This window comes from Protobothrops mucrosquamatus, unplaced genomic scaffold (assembly GCF_001527695.2).
Source record: "Protobothrops mucrosquamatus isolate PMUCROS unplaced genomic scaffold, P.Mucros_1.0 scaffold1203, whole genome shotgun sequence".
Taxonomy (NCBI): domain Eukaryota; kingdom Metazoa; phylum Chordata; class Lepidosauria; order Squamata; family Viperidae; genus Protobothrops; species Protobothrops mucrosquamatus.
In genome coordinates this window covers 312,070-326,974 of record NW_015387414.1, presented here as the reverse complement: position 1 = coordinate 326,974, position 14,905 = coordinate 312,070, and the positions used below count along the sequence as shown (strand labels likewise).

Below are 14,905 nucleotides of genomic sequence, written 5' to 3'. Positions count from 1 at the left end.
AAAAGCCATGTCTTGAGGGCGCGGCGGAAGGTTAGGAGATCCGGAATCGTCCGGATCTCGGGGGGTAGCTCGTTCCAGAGGGTGGGGGCACCCACAGAGAAGGCCCTCCCCCTGGGGGTCGCCAGCCGACACTGCCTGGCCGACGGCACCCTGAGGAGGCCCGCTCTGTGGGAGCGTACCGGTCTGTGGGAGGGAATCTTTCTGTGGAATATTTTCTTATTTATAGGACAATGCTAGTAACAGAAATTTGACATGTACTTTAAAAAAACAACTCAGTAACAATTTAGGTAATTCTTAAGATATTGTCCCCCTGCTAGAAACAATGCTACTTTTCTAAAAACCCATATTTCAGTTCTATCAGTTTTATGGAAAATAAGCAATGATTCAGTGAGGTGAGTAGTCAATAAAGGGAGCGAAGCTTTTTTTAGCCCTCCGTTCCCCAACTTTATACCTTTCAAACACGAAAAGTACCAATTTGGGGAAAAGCTGATTTATTCCAATCAAATAAATCTAATTTATGATGCCAGATTGGCATACTTCCACATAGTCCATTCCAGAAAATTTCCTATTCTCTTTTATCATGTTCAGTATAACAGTCTCAGTATACCTTTCTGTGATATTACTCAGTTTCATAGATTAGCAAAAGAGGTAGTCCAGAATTAGAGCTCTTTTCTCTGTTTACAAAGAGGAGAAATAATCTTGCTAGAAAATATTTTAGCATCACCTTTTCTAAATAATTACTGATGAATGGAAGAGTTAAAATTTCTATCTCCATTCTTGGCAGAACTTTTCTAGTATGTCTATTTTATGTTTAAAGCCAATGAAAATTTACCATGGATCCTTTAAACAAAGTTTGCTGTGTGGTTTCTCAAGTTTATAAAAGTGCTTTGAAATAGTTTGGTTGTGCAAAACTGAAGGAACCTCCTGTGTTTAAGGCTAGTATTCAGAAAAAAAAATATATTCAAAGTTTTAAAGTCGAAAGAAAAAAAGGAATGGATTTGTTTCTATGTCTGATATTTTTTGGTAAATATTAATGATTTTTCTTCTGTATCTTCCTTTTAGTTACTTTAGTATTAATTGTATTGTTTGCTATTCTAATAACTTTGTTCTTAATTAAAACAAAAAAATTAGAGCCTTCTGAATGGATAAAAAAGAGATGGACACATATAGTACAACTTAAGAGATTCTACCTTTATTTTATATTGTTTCTTTTATTTTTCAGAAGTGATTATGCTGAAAGCAGTAGTGCATATATTGTATCCATAATGTAAGGTGGGGAAAAATTAGGATAAATATAAATTCTGTAACAAAATGCTGTTTTCAGTAATAGTTTTAAAATTTAAAGAGGAATATTTATTATGCTAAACTGTAGCAGATAGGCATGTTTATTTTTTCTTTTCTCTTACTTCATATTATGTTGTATATAGAATATGCTGTATGTATTTAAAATAATCCTGGAAAAATTATTTATTTCAAAGGAGTTTCTTTTGTAGGCAGAATGGAATTTAAACATATTTATAGAAGTTGAGATGCATTCTCATTGAAAACTATATTTTTTAAGAAAACATAATTCGCTATACATAAAATAGCAATGTTAGTGCCTTATAATTTATTTATTGATTATGCATTTAATTGAAACCTTGTGATTTTATTTTAGGGGTTCCTTTGTCAATAGAATTTTGTTTAGGTACTATTTATCTTACATTGTCTGCACTTAAACCAAATCTGTTATGGAGATCAAAAGCAATGCATAATAAAAAGGAAGAAATTGTTTTGCTGATGAATACTACTCCATCAGCAAAATTATATCATTGCATTACATACCACCTACTAAGAAATCACTAATTAATGTGATGTAGAAATAGATCTTATATTATTTCCTGTTTCCATATTTATTTATGTATTTTGAATTATGTAAATAAATAATTTAGCCTTAAGACTAATCAGTATCAACTCACAATGCATGTTGGTTATTTATATCGTATGTTTAGTACATTTGATTCCTGTTAAGCCAATTAAAGATGATGGTCTGCATTCCAAGAATCGAAAGAGAATAATGCCTAATCCACTAACAGAGCCACCTGCTATCGATCCTATTTATGAAGCCCAGTTTTATTGTAATGTTCCCAGCATCTCTGAACGCAGTATGGAAGGTAACTATGTGATTGTGTTGTTGACTGCTCTTTTATTTTTATTTGCTTAATTCTATTGCCATTCTGAAACATTGCTAATAGAATGCTCTCAAATTCCAAATAGAAAGCAGCATTTAATATAAAAATAAAGGCAACCCTCAGACATTACCTACTAGCTTAGCTTAACTGGAACAGCTGTTCAAATATAGTTTTCTCCCTCCCCCACAGGACTGATCTAGTCATGCCTTGCATTTAAAATCCTTAGAAGCTGTAGATAGAATTAATGGTTTTTATAGAAAAGCATGCAGCTTCTGAATCTGAACCAAGAATTAGAAAATGGATTTAAAAAAAATAGTGCTACTATTTTTATGTAGTACAGCAGTAGTCTCTGTATATCTGTACTTCATACAGAAGTAGTTTAATATTTTATACAGTCATGGGAAATAGGTTCTTTGATTACCCCAAACCTTTTTCATTGTGGTTTCCTAAATTCGAATCAGGGTTCTTCCCCCCTAAATCAGTTAAAATGTCAGGCCGAGTAGAAAAGTAAAATGAGTTTTGCTGTCCCGTCATCAGTATCAATTGCCTCAGTTTCTGGCTTACAGCCAGAGGACCTTCTCAACATCACCAGGCAACCAATCAATAGCTCTGTCCATTGGCTTGTTAGAATTCCCCCCTTCCTCCCTTCACCCAACCCCCTCTTTTTTCCTGGGCACCAGCTGCCTGGTGCAAAAGACAGAAGATGCAGGGGAAAAGAGCTTTTCATCCAGAGCAATGACCTGCATCAGCCCAAATTATTGACACCCTGAAGCGCAGCTGACATAGAATATGGGGAAGTAGGGTTTGCATGAAGTGTGTGCCATTTCAGTCACAGTCCCCTTATTAGCTGCTTTTTATACGATAAAGTTGACGAAGCTGAAAGGCATCCTGGAGTCATTGTGCTTGAAACCACAGAGAAAAAGTTGTCTCTCTCCTACTTCACCATATACAGTACCACCATATGCTGTTAGAACAACGAACAGTTCCAATTCTATATATAATAATCTAATACAGATCATTATTCTCATATATAAATAAAATTCTAATGTCTTCCCACCACAAATACTTGTCAGCTGTATTTGGGATCAGCTTAGAGACCTTACCATTTTAGGAGGAGAATCTGGTTTGAAATAACTCTCTTGTACTCTGAGTTGAATGGCCCTTGTCATGGCTTGTTGGCTGCCTTAGGAGGAAAAATACTAAGTAAAACTGAGGAATAGGTTGGGAAAAAGATGAAGGCAATTTTATGGGGACTTGACAGCAAAAGAAAGATGCCAGTTCATGTTCACGTAATGGCTAAAAACTAAAAACAAGTAAGGAAAGGTCCCAAATCCTACTGACTGAATTTAGAAGGAATTATTTCCAGTAAGTGGGTATAAGACTGCAGCAGTCATTTCTTTATCATACTGTTAAACCTACTCAGAAGAGTTTAGTTGGGGAGTTCTTGATCTAGCTAAATACCTAATGGGTCACTTCATTTTGTGTGTGTGCCATCTGTCTCTCAAACAAAGAGTTTTATAATTCACCTTTAGTCATCTTTAGTGGAAAACTATCTGAACTGTTACAATAGTCTATGGAGATTCTTAGTCATCCAGATCATGGTTGTCCCAAAGGTGCTTTTTCAAGAGACACCTGGACTTTTCTTGTTTTTCTTTGAACAAATTGAACAATCCTCTCTCAACTGAGGGAGAGGGATAAGACATCATCTATCTCCAGTCTACAACAGAGTCCTTTCAGACCATTCCAAGAAGGCTCCACACCTATTTGCACTACTCAGGTGACTCTGAGGACACAAATAAACCTTCAACTGGTCTCAACGACTCTAAAAGAATGCAAATGACCAGCTGTCTGTAAGGAATATAAATCCTTCCATTCCCCATCATCCAGTCAGAGTTGAAGAAACTTCTTGGATGAGAAGTGAAACGTCTTCAAAGAAAAACAAGGAAGTCCAGTTGCCCCTTGAAAAAGCATCTTTCAGACAACTGTTAAAATTGTTCAGTGCCGATGTTGTATGTTTAACTAAAGGTGTAAATGTATTATAAATTGTTAGAGTTCAATTGGAATTCTAAAAGGGATTCCCATTATGATTCTATTCTCACTCTTTTTCTTATAGGCCATGCACCTCACTATTTTAAACTGATATCTGTTCATGTACTAATTCGCCATGGAGACCGATATCCTCTGTATGCCATTCCCAGAACAAAACGGCCAGACATTGACTGTACATTAATGCCTAACAGGTAACATTACTGTATTATACTAATGCTTTGTATATTTTATTTCTGCACAAATAATGTTAGTGCCTGATCAAAATTCATAATCGTTTTGGAGTAGATTGTCATCAGTTTAAGCACACACCCACAAACTTTCTCTAAAAGGATTCTTTCATGCTTTACTTCTATAGTGTTCTGCATATTCATTCACACAATATTGATAAACTTATATTCCTTTCTCTTTCTGTCTTTAATGTCCTTTCTTCCACTTCCTCCAAAATTGGTAGAATTTTCAACAGAGGTGACTCACAGCTGTAGAAAGCTGCCTTTCTGGTCTTCCTCCAATCAGTGCTAAAGTATGTGTTGATGAGTGGGTGGATTTATTAGTACTTAACTGATTTATACTGATTTTATATTCTGGTTATCTTATACATAAGTAGAGACAATCTTACCATTAGACTTACAATTTAAAGATGCAGTGCTCAAGAGGAAAAGAAAATAGTATCGATATTATCAATTCTAAATCTTAGATTTTCATAAATGGTGAAAAGGGTGTTGCATTATCACATTGAATATAAGAGAAGTTTGATGGATGAATAGTTGCCAAAATAATAACACATTAAAGAGTAAAGATTGATTTAACATTATTTTAAGATGACAGAAGCCAATCATTTACTGATTAGTTTACTCATTTCATTCATTCTACTAGGCTTTTTTATTTTTAAGATAGTATAGTATGCCAATTCTATAGAAAATAATTCATTTTAGTGGATGTTTTAATTTGAAGTTATAAAGAAACTGGATAAAAGGATAAAGGGCAAAAACAGGAAGATTCTTATCTGATTGTATAATATCTTTAGAAGCTATTATTTATGTCAAAGGAGATACCAAGTACTGATTGAAAGAAAATCCAAACATTGTACCTGGCCTATTTATATTGTTTTCTTATTATGAATCTGTAAATAACTTTTCATAAATAGAATGCATTAAAATTTGAAGTATGTTGTGTTTAACGCTGTAACATGTAAATATTGTGTGTCAGTTTCTGTCTCTTCTGTCTAGTCAATGAATCAGTATTCAGAAGTATCTCAACTTTTTCATACAATTGTAAAGTAAAATCATTTAAGAGAACCAGAACTGAGTAACCTTTTGTGATAAACACATTTTCTCAAATAGAATGCTACTGTTCTGAAGTGAGCCGTGCATAATAAATTTTTTGAGAATAGCCTTACTGAATAGAAATAAATTGAATTGGCTCTAGTAAGCAATTACATTTTGTAATAAGATAAGTGATGAATAAGTTGTTAATTGCACTGATTGGATTTTTAATGAACTTACTCTAGGGAATGAAATAATAATTGAAGAGAGATAATTCAAAGCCAGTTGGACATTTTATAAGACATGACAACCACAGTTCTAAAAATATCTGGTACAATAACACTAGAAAAATGTCCAAAGTTGTCGAAGGTATTCTATGATAATATTAATTAAATTACTATTTTATTTCTTCTATAAAGTTGAAAAGTAACAAAGCCAAAGTCAGCAAACCACATTGTAGAGACTTACAGTGTAACTGTTATTTATACAAAGTTCTTTTGTCGTAGTTAAAATTAGTTTTTCAATGAGTATGAAACAATATTGAGTTTATATCTCAATATTAGCTGTTAATAATTTAGCTGTTATCCCTATGCAGTTGCTATTCTCACAGTGCAATTGTGTAAGATTAGATGAATGCTGTCCATATAACTTACGGTTTATGAAACATTTAACCATTCTAAAAGTATTGTATATGAAGTGAGTTTGAATATTCATAAATAGTAGCATTTTCTTTTATCATTCATGAACATTTTTTTTCATACATACTTTCTCATTTGTTTGGCACCACTCCTACTTCTCCAAACATTAGCAATGATAAAGGAAATTTCTGTCTTCTTCCAGTTTCCTTAAAATAAAATGCCTAGAGTTATGGATTGGATTCAGTGGTAGAGTATGTGGAAATTTCTTCACTTTTTTGAGTTTAATCCACTACCACCAATAATTGGTTATACAATAGTTAGTAATTTCCAAGATTCTGGGAAAGGATTTTTTTTTTTACAAAGTGGAGATCCTGGCACATATGATAAACATTGACAGTCTTGGAGATGCATTCTAGAAACTACAGCATAGGAAGGATTTGAATGACAGGCAGAGAATGAGGAAATGGAGAGAGCTTGACTCCATCCTAGAATGAAAGCAGGTTTTGTGGGAGAAAGATTACCTGGTGGAGATTTCCTGATTTCGTGGTGGAAGATGTGCTCCTAGTGGATACTGATGAAGGGGTTTAGTTGGTTATCAGAACAGACTTGGTTGGATAATTTATATCAACTTTTAATTAATGCATGTTGTAGCAGAAGGACAGGGTAGACAGCAGGGATTACAGCTCCAGGTTTGGTACATGAGGTGGATAGACTATTTAAGACATTTTTGGGGAGATGCATTTTGAGACCACCTGGTGGAGGAATGAGAAAGATCTGACATGACCTTGGATTGGTTATTATATTCTTCTACTTTGGTAAGGGAGAGAAAGACCCATTGTTTTATTTCATTCAGTCTGTTGTTCTTGTCATATTTTATCCTTTTTTCTTTTTAAATGTATATTGTAATTACCACTTTTTGATTGTTATGGGTTGCCTAGAATTGTTGGGAGTTTCAAGGTTACATATAGCTCATATAGACCAAAGATGTTCAAGCATGCAAACATCTGTGGAATTTCCAAATTAGAACGAGATTCTCAATTGGTAAGGATGCTAAATATCACGGATAACAATTGACTGTGATGAAGTGAATTGAAATAATATATAGTTTTGTTTTCTTGTCCTCAAAAATAAATGAAGATGCATAGTGTGATAGAGAAGTAAAAAGAAGTTTAATTCTAGGGAGGAAAATAATAATGAACTTAGACAAGATCATGTTATCTATTTCTATGACAACATAGCCAGAAGAGTTGAAACACTGTTTTTGCCAGTAATGAATGGCTTTAAGAACTGAACAGTGAATAAAAGAGAGAGAGAAAGAGAGAAGATAGCTGCCTTTGAATTATGACCTTGGAAATAATGACTAAAATACAGTGGACTTCAAGAGGCATCAGTCAATCCATCTTGGTTTAAATAAAGACTAGAAATGGATTTCATCAAAAAGCAGAACTTCACATACTATAGGCATGTAATGCAAAGAATTATGTAGCAGAAAAGCAAAATTTTATGTTTGGCAAAGAAATAGAAAGAAGGGTAGCTAGTGAATAAAAGGATCAAAATGATAAATGGAATGACTCCAGATTTCTGCTGGAGATATATCAGGATGGAGGTTATTTATCTATATAGATGTCAGGTGTCAAATTCAATTTAGGGGCACTTAAGTAGGTAACCCTGGTTACCTATCAAGTTATATATTTATGAAAGAAAGGGTCAGATTGCATATTTAATAACTTCCACCTTATCTTTCAAATTTATGGAATTTAAAATTGAAGAGTCTTTCTGGAGGCTCAAGCATACTAACAAAATACTTCTTCCATTGTACATAGTATCATCAATCTCTACACTGTTGCCTGGATACTGTAAATTGGCCATTCAAAAGAAAGATTCTTAATATGATTTTTTTTAAAAAAATGGAAATGTAATTAACCAATGTATGTACTTTCAGCTGCTTTGCATTTCTTTCTCACCTTCACCTCCATTCTTTTCTTGTGAATAATAACACACCTAATGAAACTTCTAGAATGTAGGAGTGCAGGATTTTTTTTCTTGAAGTACAAATACTTTTACATATTGCCTATGTGTATGTTAGCATTGCTTAGATACTATTTACTGAGATGTAATCAGGATGATTTTTGACAAAAGCAGTACTGGCTTTTCATGAGGTTAATTGTAAATGCTGGTGTTTACAATATAGTGAATAGTGAGTTGTGCTTCTTAAAAGAGCTTCAGGTTTCTAAACAATACATTTTAATGTAATATTTAATGGGAAATTGAAAACCCTTTTCAGTGTTCTTATATTTTTTTTACAAAGTTTATTGTAAATTCTTAAGTTGTTTTATTGTATACCTTACAAAAGTATACAGATTATGCAGTATGTGCTAAACTGATCGTGTGAACATACAGATATTTCATAAAGGAACTGAGAGTGTTGAAGAATATTCTTAAAGATGTAATGAATTATACTCAAATGCATAATAAATTCAGAAATGTGTATAAGCAACGACAAGAAAAGAATGGTTGTTAGATTCCTATTTGTTCCAAATTATCTCTTTGCCATTTTTCTGGGTAAGAATGCAGGTACAACTTTACTTGCAAGGATGGAGCTTGATATGAAGTGCAAAATGTTTCTTGATTCTTAAACCTGGTTTGGAGTCAAAATGAAATTTGATTGTATGTATGGATCACTTTTGAAGAGATAGGAGATAATGTGACTTTTAATCTTGCTGGATTTGTCAGCAGCTTTTGATATTGCTGACTGCACTATGGACCTGGTTTATACATGTGGACTACTGCATTACTTTGGTTCCATTCCTATTTGGGGGAATGGTATATAGTCAACCAATCAGAAAAGTCATTTATTTCAAATATACGTCAGAGGTCTTTCAGGCCATAAGAAAAATTAAGCAATTAAACTATGTTTCCTTTATAACTGCAAAAATTGTGACAGTTTTTTTTCAGATTGCATTGAAAAAAAGGAAGGAACTATATTCCTACTGCAATTAAGCTTTTTGCTTCACATTTCCTCAACTTTTTATGAGGTAAAATTAGGGCCCTTTTCCAACAGCCTGACAAAACAAGTTAGTCTTTAAAGAGCCTTTTCCTAGATATCCAGATGTATTCTCCACTGTATTCCTGAGATTAGAAGCTGCTTTCCTTGGGAAATAAGCTGAAGTCTGGCAAATAATATTTTTCACTGGCTAACTCTCAGTTTGGTGACCATGAGGCTTTTCTTAATAATGGTTTCAGACAGGTATACTATAGATCCAAGTGGTGGAGAAATATTATAAACAAACTGCACACCTGTGGCCTTTCCGGTGAATAGTTTCCATGATCCTTACATCGACAATACAATTGTAGTGGTGACTAAGTAGTAAATTGGGGATATAGAATTACAAAGTAAACTCAGTCAAACTATCAGGTTCTATTGGTCTGTTAGAAATCATTCAAGATGCTACCCTGCAAATTACCTAAAGCCACATGCTACTCTAAATACAGGTAGTCTTTGATTTACAATCACAATTAGAACTGAATTTCTATTGCCATGGAAGGCAATAGAATCACACCCAATCTTATGACTTTTTATCATGGTCATTTAAGTGAATCGCTAAGATAGTTAAGTGACTAATGAAGTCATTAAGTGAATCCAGCCTCCCCCATTGACTTTGCTTATCAGAAGCTGTCGGTATAAGGGAAGCTTTTAGTTACCCAAATGTAATTAATTATGAGAAAAATGATACTTGATAAAGTTATTTTGAATATTGATAATTGAAAAAAAATATTCAATATTAAAATGGAAAAAAAAGAGGAAAAAAAGGATATGGATTGAATAAGGGAACTCTGATTGCAAATACATTTGAAATATATTTTGGCTAGAGAAGATATTATAAACTGATATTATTGACACTATGTATAACATTAGAAACGTGATGAAGATGTTTATATTTAATTGTATAGGTATTAATAGCAGTAAGAATTATACTTGCATAGTGGGGAAAATGATTATTATTGGAAGAAGAGAGGATCAGGGAAATATTGGATGATGTAGTATTGGATATTTTGAGTGAAAGATATATATATACCACTGAATGATAAAGGAACCTAGACACCGAGTCATTTATTAAGTACTTATGATTGTAAAACTTGAAATTAATAAAATATTTACAAAAAAAACCTGCCTGGGAAGATCCTAAATAGTGATTATCTGACCCTAGGATACTGTCATAAATACATGAGAATTGCCAAGCACCTGAATTTTGATCACATGGCCATTGGAATGGTCATAAGCCACTTTTTCAGTGCTGTTGTAACTTTGGATGATCACTAAATTAATGGTTGCAAACTGAGGACTACCTGTGTCATTGGGCCTTCTCCAGCTTACTTGAATGCTCTCTTAGAGCAGTGGTCCCCAACCCCCGGTCCGTGGACCAGCACTGGGCTGCGGCCTGCCAGAAACCGGTCCACGCAAAGAAGCAAAGCCCCATCAGCAGGATGCAGGCAGTACATGAATCCACACCCTCTCCAGTCTGCAGAAAAACCTCTCTCCATAGACCAGTTCCTGGTACTCAAAAGGTTGGGGACCTCTGTCTTAGACGACACATTAAGCAATTGTTCAGCCATAGAGAAGCTTTGCCTAGGGGAGGATGAATCATTAGAGCATATGTTCTTCAATGCATATTTCATTGTATTTTTATAGGTTAGGTTTTTTTTTAGTTGTAAAACTAAAGTGACATATAAAAGTTGGATGGCTTATAAATGAAATGAATAAACAATATGTTAAATAAGGTTGCTGCAATCTGTAATAGTGGAAATCTCTGGCAACTCTGACACATTTTATAAGTATTAATTTTTAATTGCCAGGAGCCCAAAATGTCATATATGATTGCAAAATACTGTTCTTTCAGCATCTAGGATCCATTGTAATAAGACTACCATATGTGTTTATTCGAGTATTAAAAACATGTATTTTTATGGTTATATTTTATGGATGTTCAATATGCATGAGTTCTTGGCTAAGATGGTAATAAAGAAAAATTAAAACCACTTTTTAGTAAAGTAAATAATTTGTTTTAAATTCTCTGTAATTATGTGATAATAGTATCTGAAGTGAAATGAAAGCAGTTTGGCACCACCTGGTGGTGTAAGTAATTTTAAAAGATCAGACAGCTGACTTATTTTAAATGCTTCTTGTAATTTCAAATTTTAACATAACGTCACATGGAAATTAAGTTCATTTTAAAATTATCAGATAAACTTTTGGAATGTTAGATATAGCACTAAGATATAGTGCTAGAACTATATCACTGTTCCTATTTTAAAACAAAGTTTACTTTTCCTTTTTAAAATATTTTTAAAATTCCCTACAGAACAATAGAATAGAATAGAACAATAGAATAGAATAGAATAGAATAGAATAGAATAGAATAGAATAGAATAGAATAGAATAACAGAAGGCAGGACAAGGAGCAATGAATGGAAACTAATCAAAGAGAGCAGCAACCTAGAACTAAGGAGAAACTTCCTGACAGTTAGAACAATTAACCAGTGGAACAACCTGCCTCCAGAAGTGGTGAATGCTCCAACACTGGAGGTTTTTAAGAAGAGACTGGACAGCCATTTGTCCGAAATGGTATAGGGTTTCCTGCCTGAGCAGGGGTTTGGACTAGATGACCTCCAAGGTCCCTTCCAACTTTACTACTACTACTACTACCACTACTACTACTACTACTACTACTACTACTACTACTACTACTATTATCATCATCATCATCATCATTATATAGTGTTTTATTGTTGTAAGGAATAATTAAATCTACTTAAGTTTATAAAGTGCTATTCACAATGCCAACATAGTTGTCTAAGAGGCTGTCAGTTGAGGAGACCAAGAAATCAATGCCATGTACAACAGTACTACTTTTATTATAACAGATATAATAGCAGAATCTTACAAGTCTGAATGAGTTTACCTTCTCCATACATTTATCCTTGTGTGAACTAGGGATGAGCTTCTTTGAGATGTTTTCTCAACTTACTTTTGTGGTCCTCGCTCAGGCCCTTCTTATATGAGTATTGCTTTGCTAGAGATTTTTACTTCTGTCTTCTAAAATCACTCTCTCTGCCTTCTATAGAAGCAGTACAGGTAGTCCTTGACCTGCAACCATTCATTTACGGCACCACTGAATGAATAGTTACAACCGGTCTTCAGAATTCCAGCTGTCTCAGGACCCCTATGGTCATGTGGTCCCAATCTGGGTGCTTGGCAACCAGCTTGCATTTACAACCTGTTGCAAAACCCTGCAATCGGATAATCATCATTTGCAATCTTTCCTGCTGGCTTCCCTAGAAAGTCAATGGAGAAGCCAGTAGGGAAGGACACAAGTTGCTGGTATAAGACTCGCCAAGTCCTTCTGCAGTCATGCCTCCTTGCACTCTTGTGCAGCCTCTCATACACACAAACCAGGCCTTGCCCACTTTAAGTTGTTTTGCCTTGTTAATTTTTTTTAAAAAGAAAGGCAGTATTCCAGGGGTCTCCAACCCCCAGTCCATGAACTGGTACCGGGCTGCAGCATGCCAGCAACCGAGCCGCACAAACAAGCAAAGCCCCATCCATGGGATGCAGGCACCACACAAAACCACGCACTTTCTGGTCTGTGGAACCGGTCCCTGGTGCCCAAAAGATTGGGGACCTCTGCAGTATTCCACCCCCCCTTTGAAAGATAAAGGCTAATAGAAGTATTTTTTTGAACCGCTTATAATATATGCATATTAATGAAGAATTAATATTTTAACCTCATTCCCTGCACACCTTATTCCCTCCCTCCCCGATCTTTTTACCATCTTATAATTTTATTGCTATATATATTTGTATTGTTTTATTCCTTTTAACTTTTGTGAGCTTCCCAGAGTTGCCTTGTGGCGAGATGACTGCCAAACAAACTATCCAATTCTACAATGTAGGCACATCAACATTATTTGAAGAAACACTTTTACACTGAGGTCACATACTGCATTAATTCAAAACAAAATACTGTATACCTTAGGGCTAATTCTGTGTACAAACCAAGGTGAATTGTGATATATAAATAATAGTTTAAATAGTTATAAATAGTTATAAATAGTTTTGTGTGCTATTTATGTGTGTTAATTACAAAAGGCTATGTAAACACATTCATAGGGTTGACCTTTTGACTTTTACTGTCATGCCTTTTTTACTCTATCTCAGAAAAATATCTGTTTTTCAGGCAGAGGTGTTCATCTACCTAGCTCTGTATTTCATTTTCATACAGAGTATTTTTTTTCTGAGTAGGAAGTACCCTTTTGTCATAAAATTCCATGAAGACTCTTAATTAGAACACATTAATCTTTACATTTTTTTTCATACCCTTAAATAGCGGTTTTGGTTAATCTCTTTTAGAAAGCCTTCCCATCCTTTGCTTGAAGCTTTTATTAGCCATATGTCTAAAGGATCAGAAGCCCAAATGGATGGATCTTTGAGCAGCCTACCTCGTTACCCAAGCCACACACTGTGTGAAATGGGAGAGCTTACACAGACAGGTAACTATGTACAACTGGTTTATTTTCATTTCTAATTAAAATCAGTATACTGGTGTTGCTTTGATTTATTTTTTCTTAATTAGAGTTTCTCAAAAGACTTCATAAATATTTTGAATGCCTTTTCAGGGGGCATAATGACTCTATCCACAGCATAATATAGTTTCTGTAAGAAATTATCATTTCTCCTCCTTTGTCTGAATAACTCTTTAAAACTAGCATGATTCCCATTTGTAAGCCATTTTATATGTGGTTCATCATTTGAAAAAGTTCCTGTTGTAGTTACAAATTAAAAAAGACAAACCTAACATTTGGTTTGTAATCTAAAAATACAACACTAAAGGAAAAAGGGACTTAAGAGGAAAGAAAACAGTATCAATTTTACATGATTTAAAAATATTAGACTTTGGTGAGGGTCCCTTAATTTTGAATGCAATTATAGTCTTCTTAGCAAAGTACTTTAAAATAATAATCTGTTTCTATTGCACTATAGTTTACAAATAGTATTAGCTCTTTTCTTTCCCCTAGGTGCACTTGGTATAAATATAAATAAATAATAAACAGGAAGCACTAGTATGGCCTCCTTTGTAATATGCTGTTTTGGCCTGATTTATTATCAGAAAAAAATGGATTGATCTTAGAACTTGGGTTTCCATCAGTAATTTATATCATATTTTTATAAATGTATTCATATTATTACTTTGATTAATATATTGTGGGTTTGGTGAGCCTTTTAGTTTCTCTAGATTGTATTTTTTAAACAGAATTGCCTTTAGAGCTGAGAACTGAAGTAATTTGTGAAGAAATAAGATAATTGAATTTTATTTTCATAGTTTGTCAAATTAAATTAGTCTTTCAATATTTCCTAAAATATTATTTATGTCTAAGTGCTGATTATATGGTTATGCAAGCAGCAGGTCCATTTTGTTATTCTTCAGAATAATAAATTGTGGGTTTGGTGCTTGTTAATTAGTGTTGCGCTAATTTCAAAGGAGTTTTTACCTCTGATGGTGGCTCATGCAAAGCATCCTATGTTGAAATGGTACATTACTTGCATTCTATTAAAGTCTACATAAATGTTAATTGCACCCTTTGTTATAAAGGAGGCAGAAATAAATGTAGAAATGTAAAAAAAATTGAAGGAAAATTAACAAGAGCGGATAGTAGGACAAATTAAAAAGAGAGAAAGGAAAAGAAAATAATGTTGCTATATAAAACAGAAGAAAAAAGAAACAGTGCT

General features: G+C 33.9%; 1 protein-coding gene across 2 annotated transcripts in view; it reads left to right on the top strand.

Annotated features, from left to right (window-relative positions):
• Nucleotides 1-14,905, top strand: part of PXYLP1 (2-phosphoxylose phosphatase 1) — a 39,660-nt gene that overhangs the window by 21,014 nt on the left and 3,741 nt on the right. For both annotated transcript variants that reach the window (XM_015820893.1, XM_015820894.1), the window contains exons 3-5: nucleotides 1,992-2,153; nucleotides 4,285-4,411; nucleotides 13,529-13,668. In XM_015820893.1, coding sequence (XP_015676379.1) covers nucleotides 1,992-2,153; nucleotides 4,285-4,411; nucleotides 13,529-13,668 — 429 coding nt within the window. The remainder of the gene's footprint in view (nucleotides 1-1,991; nucleotides 2,154-4,284; nucleotides 4,412-13,528; nucleotides 13,669-14,905) is intronic.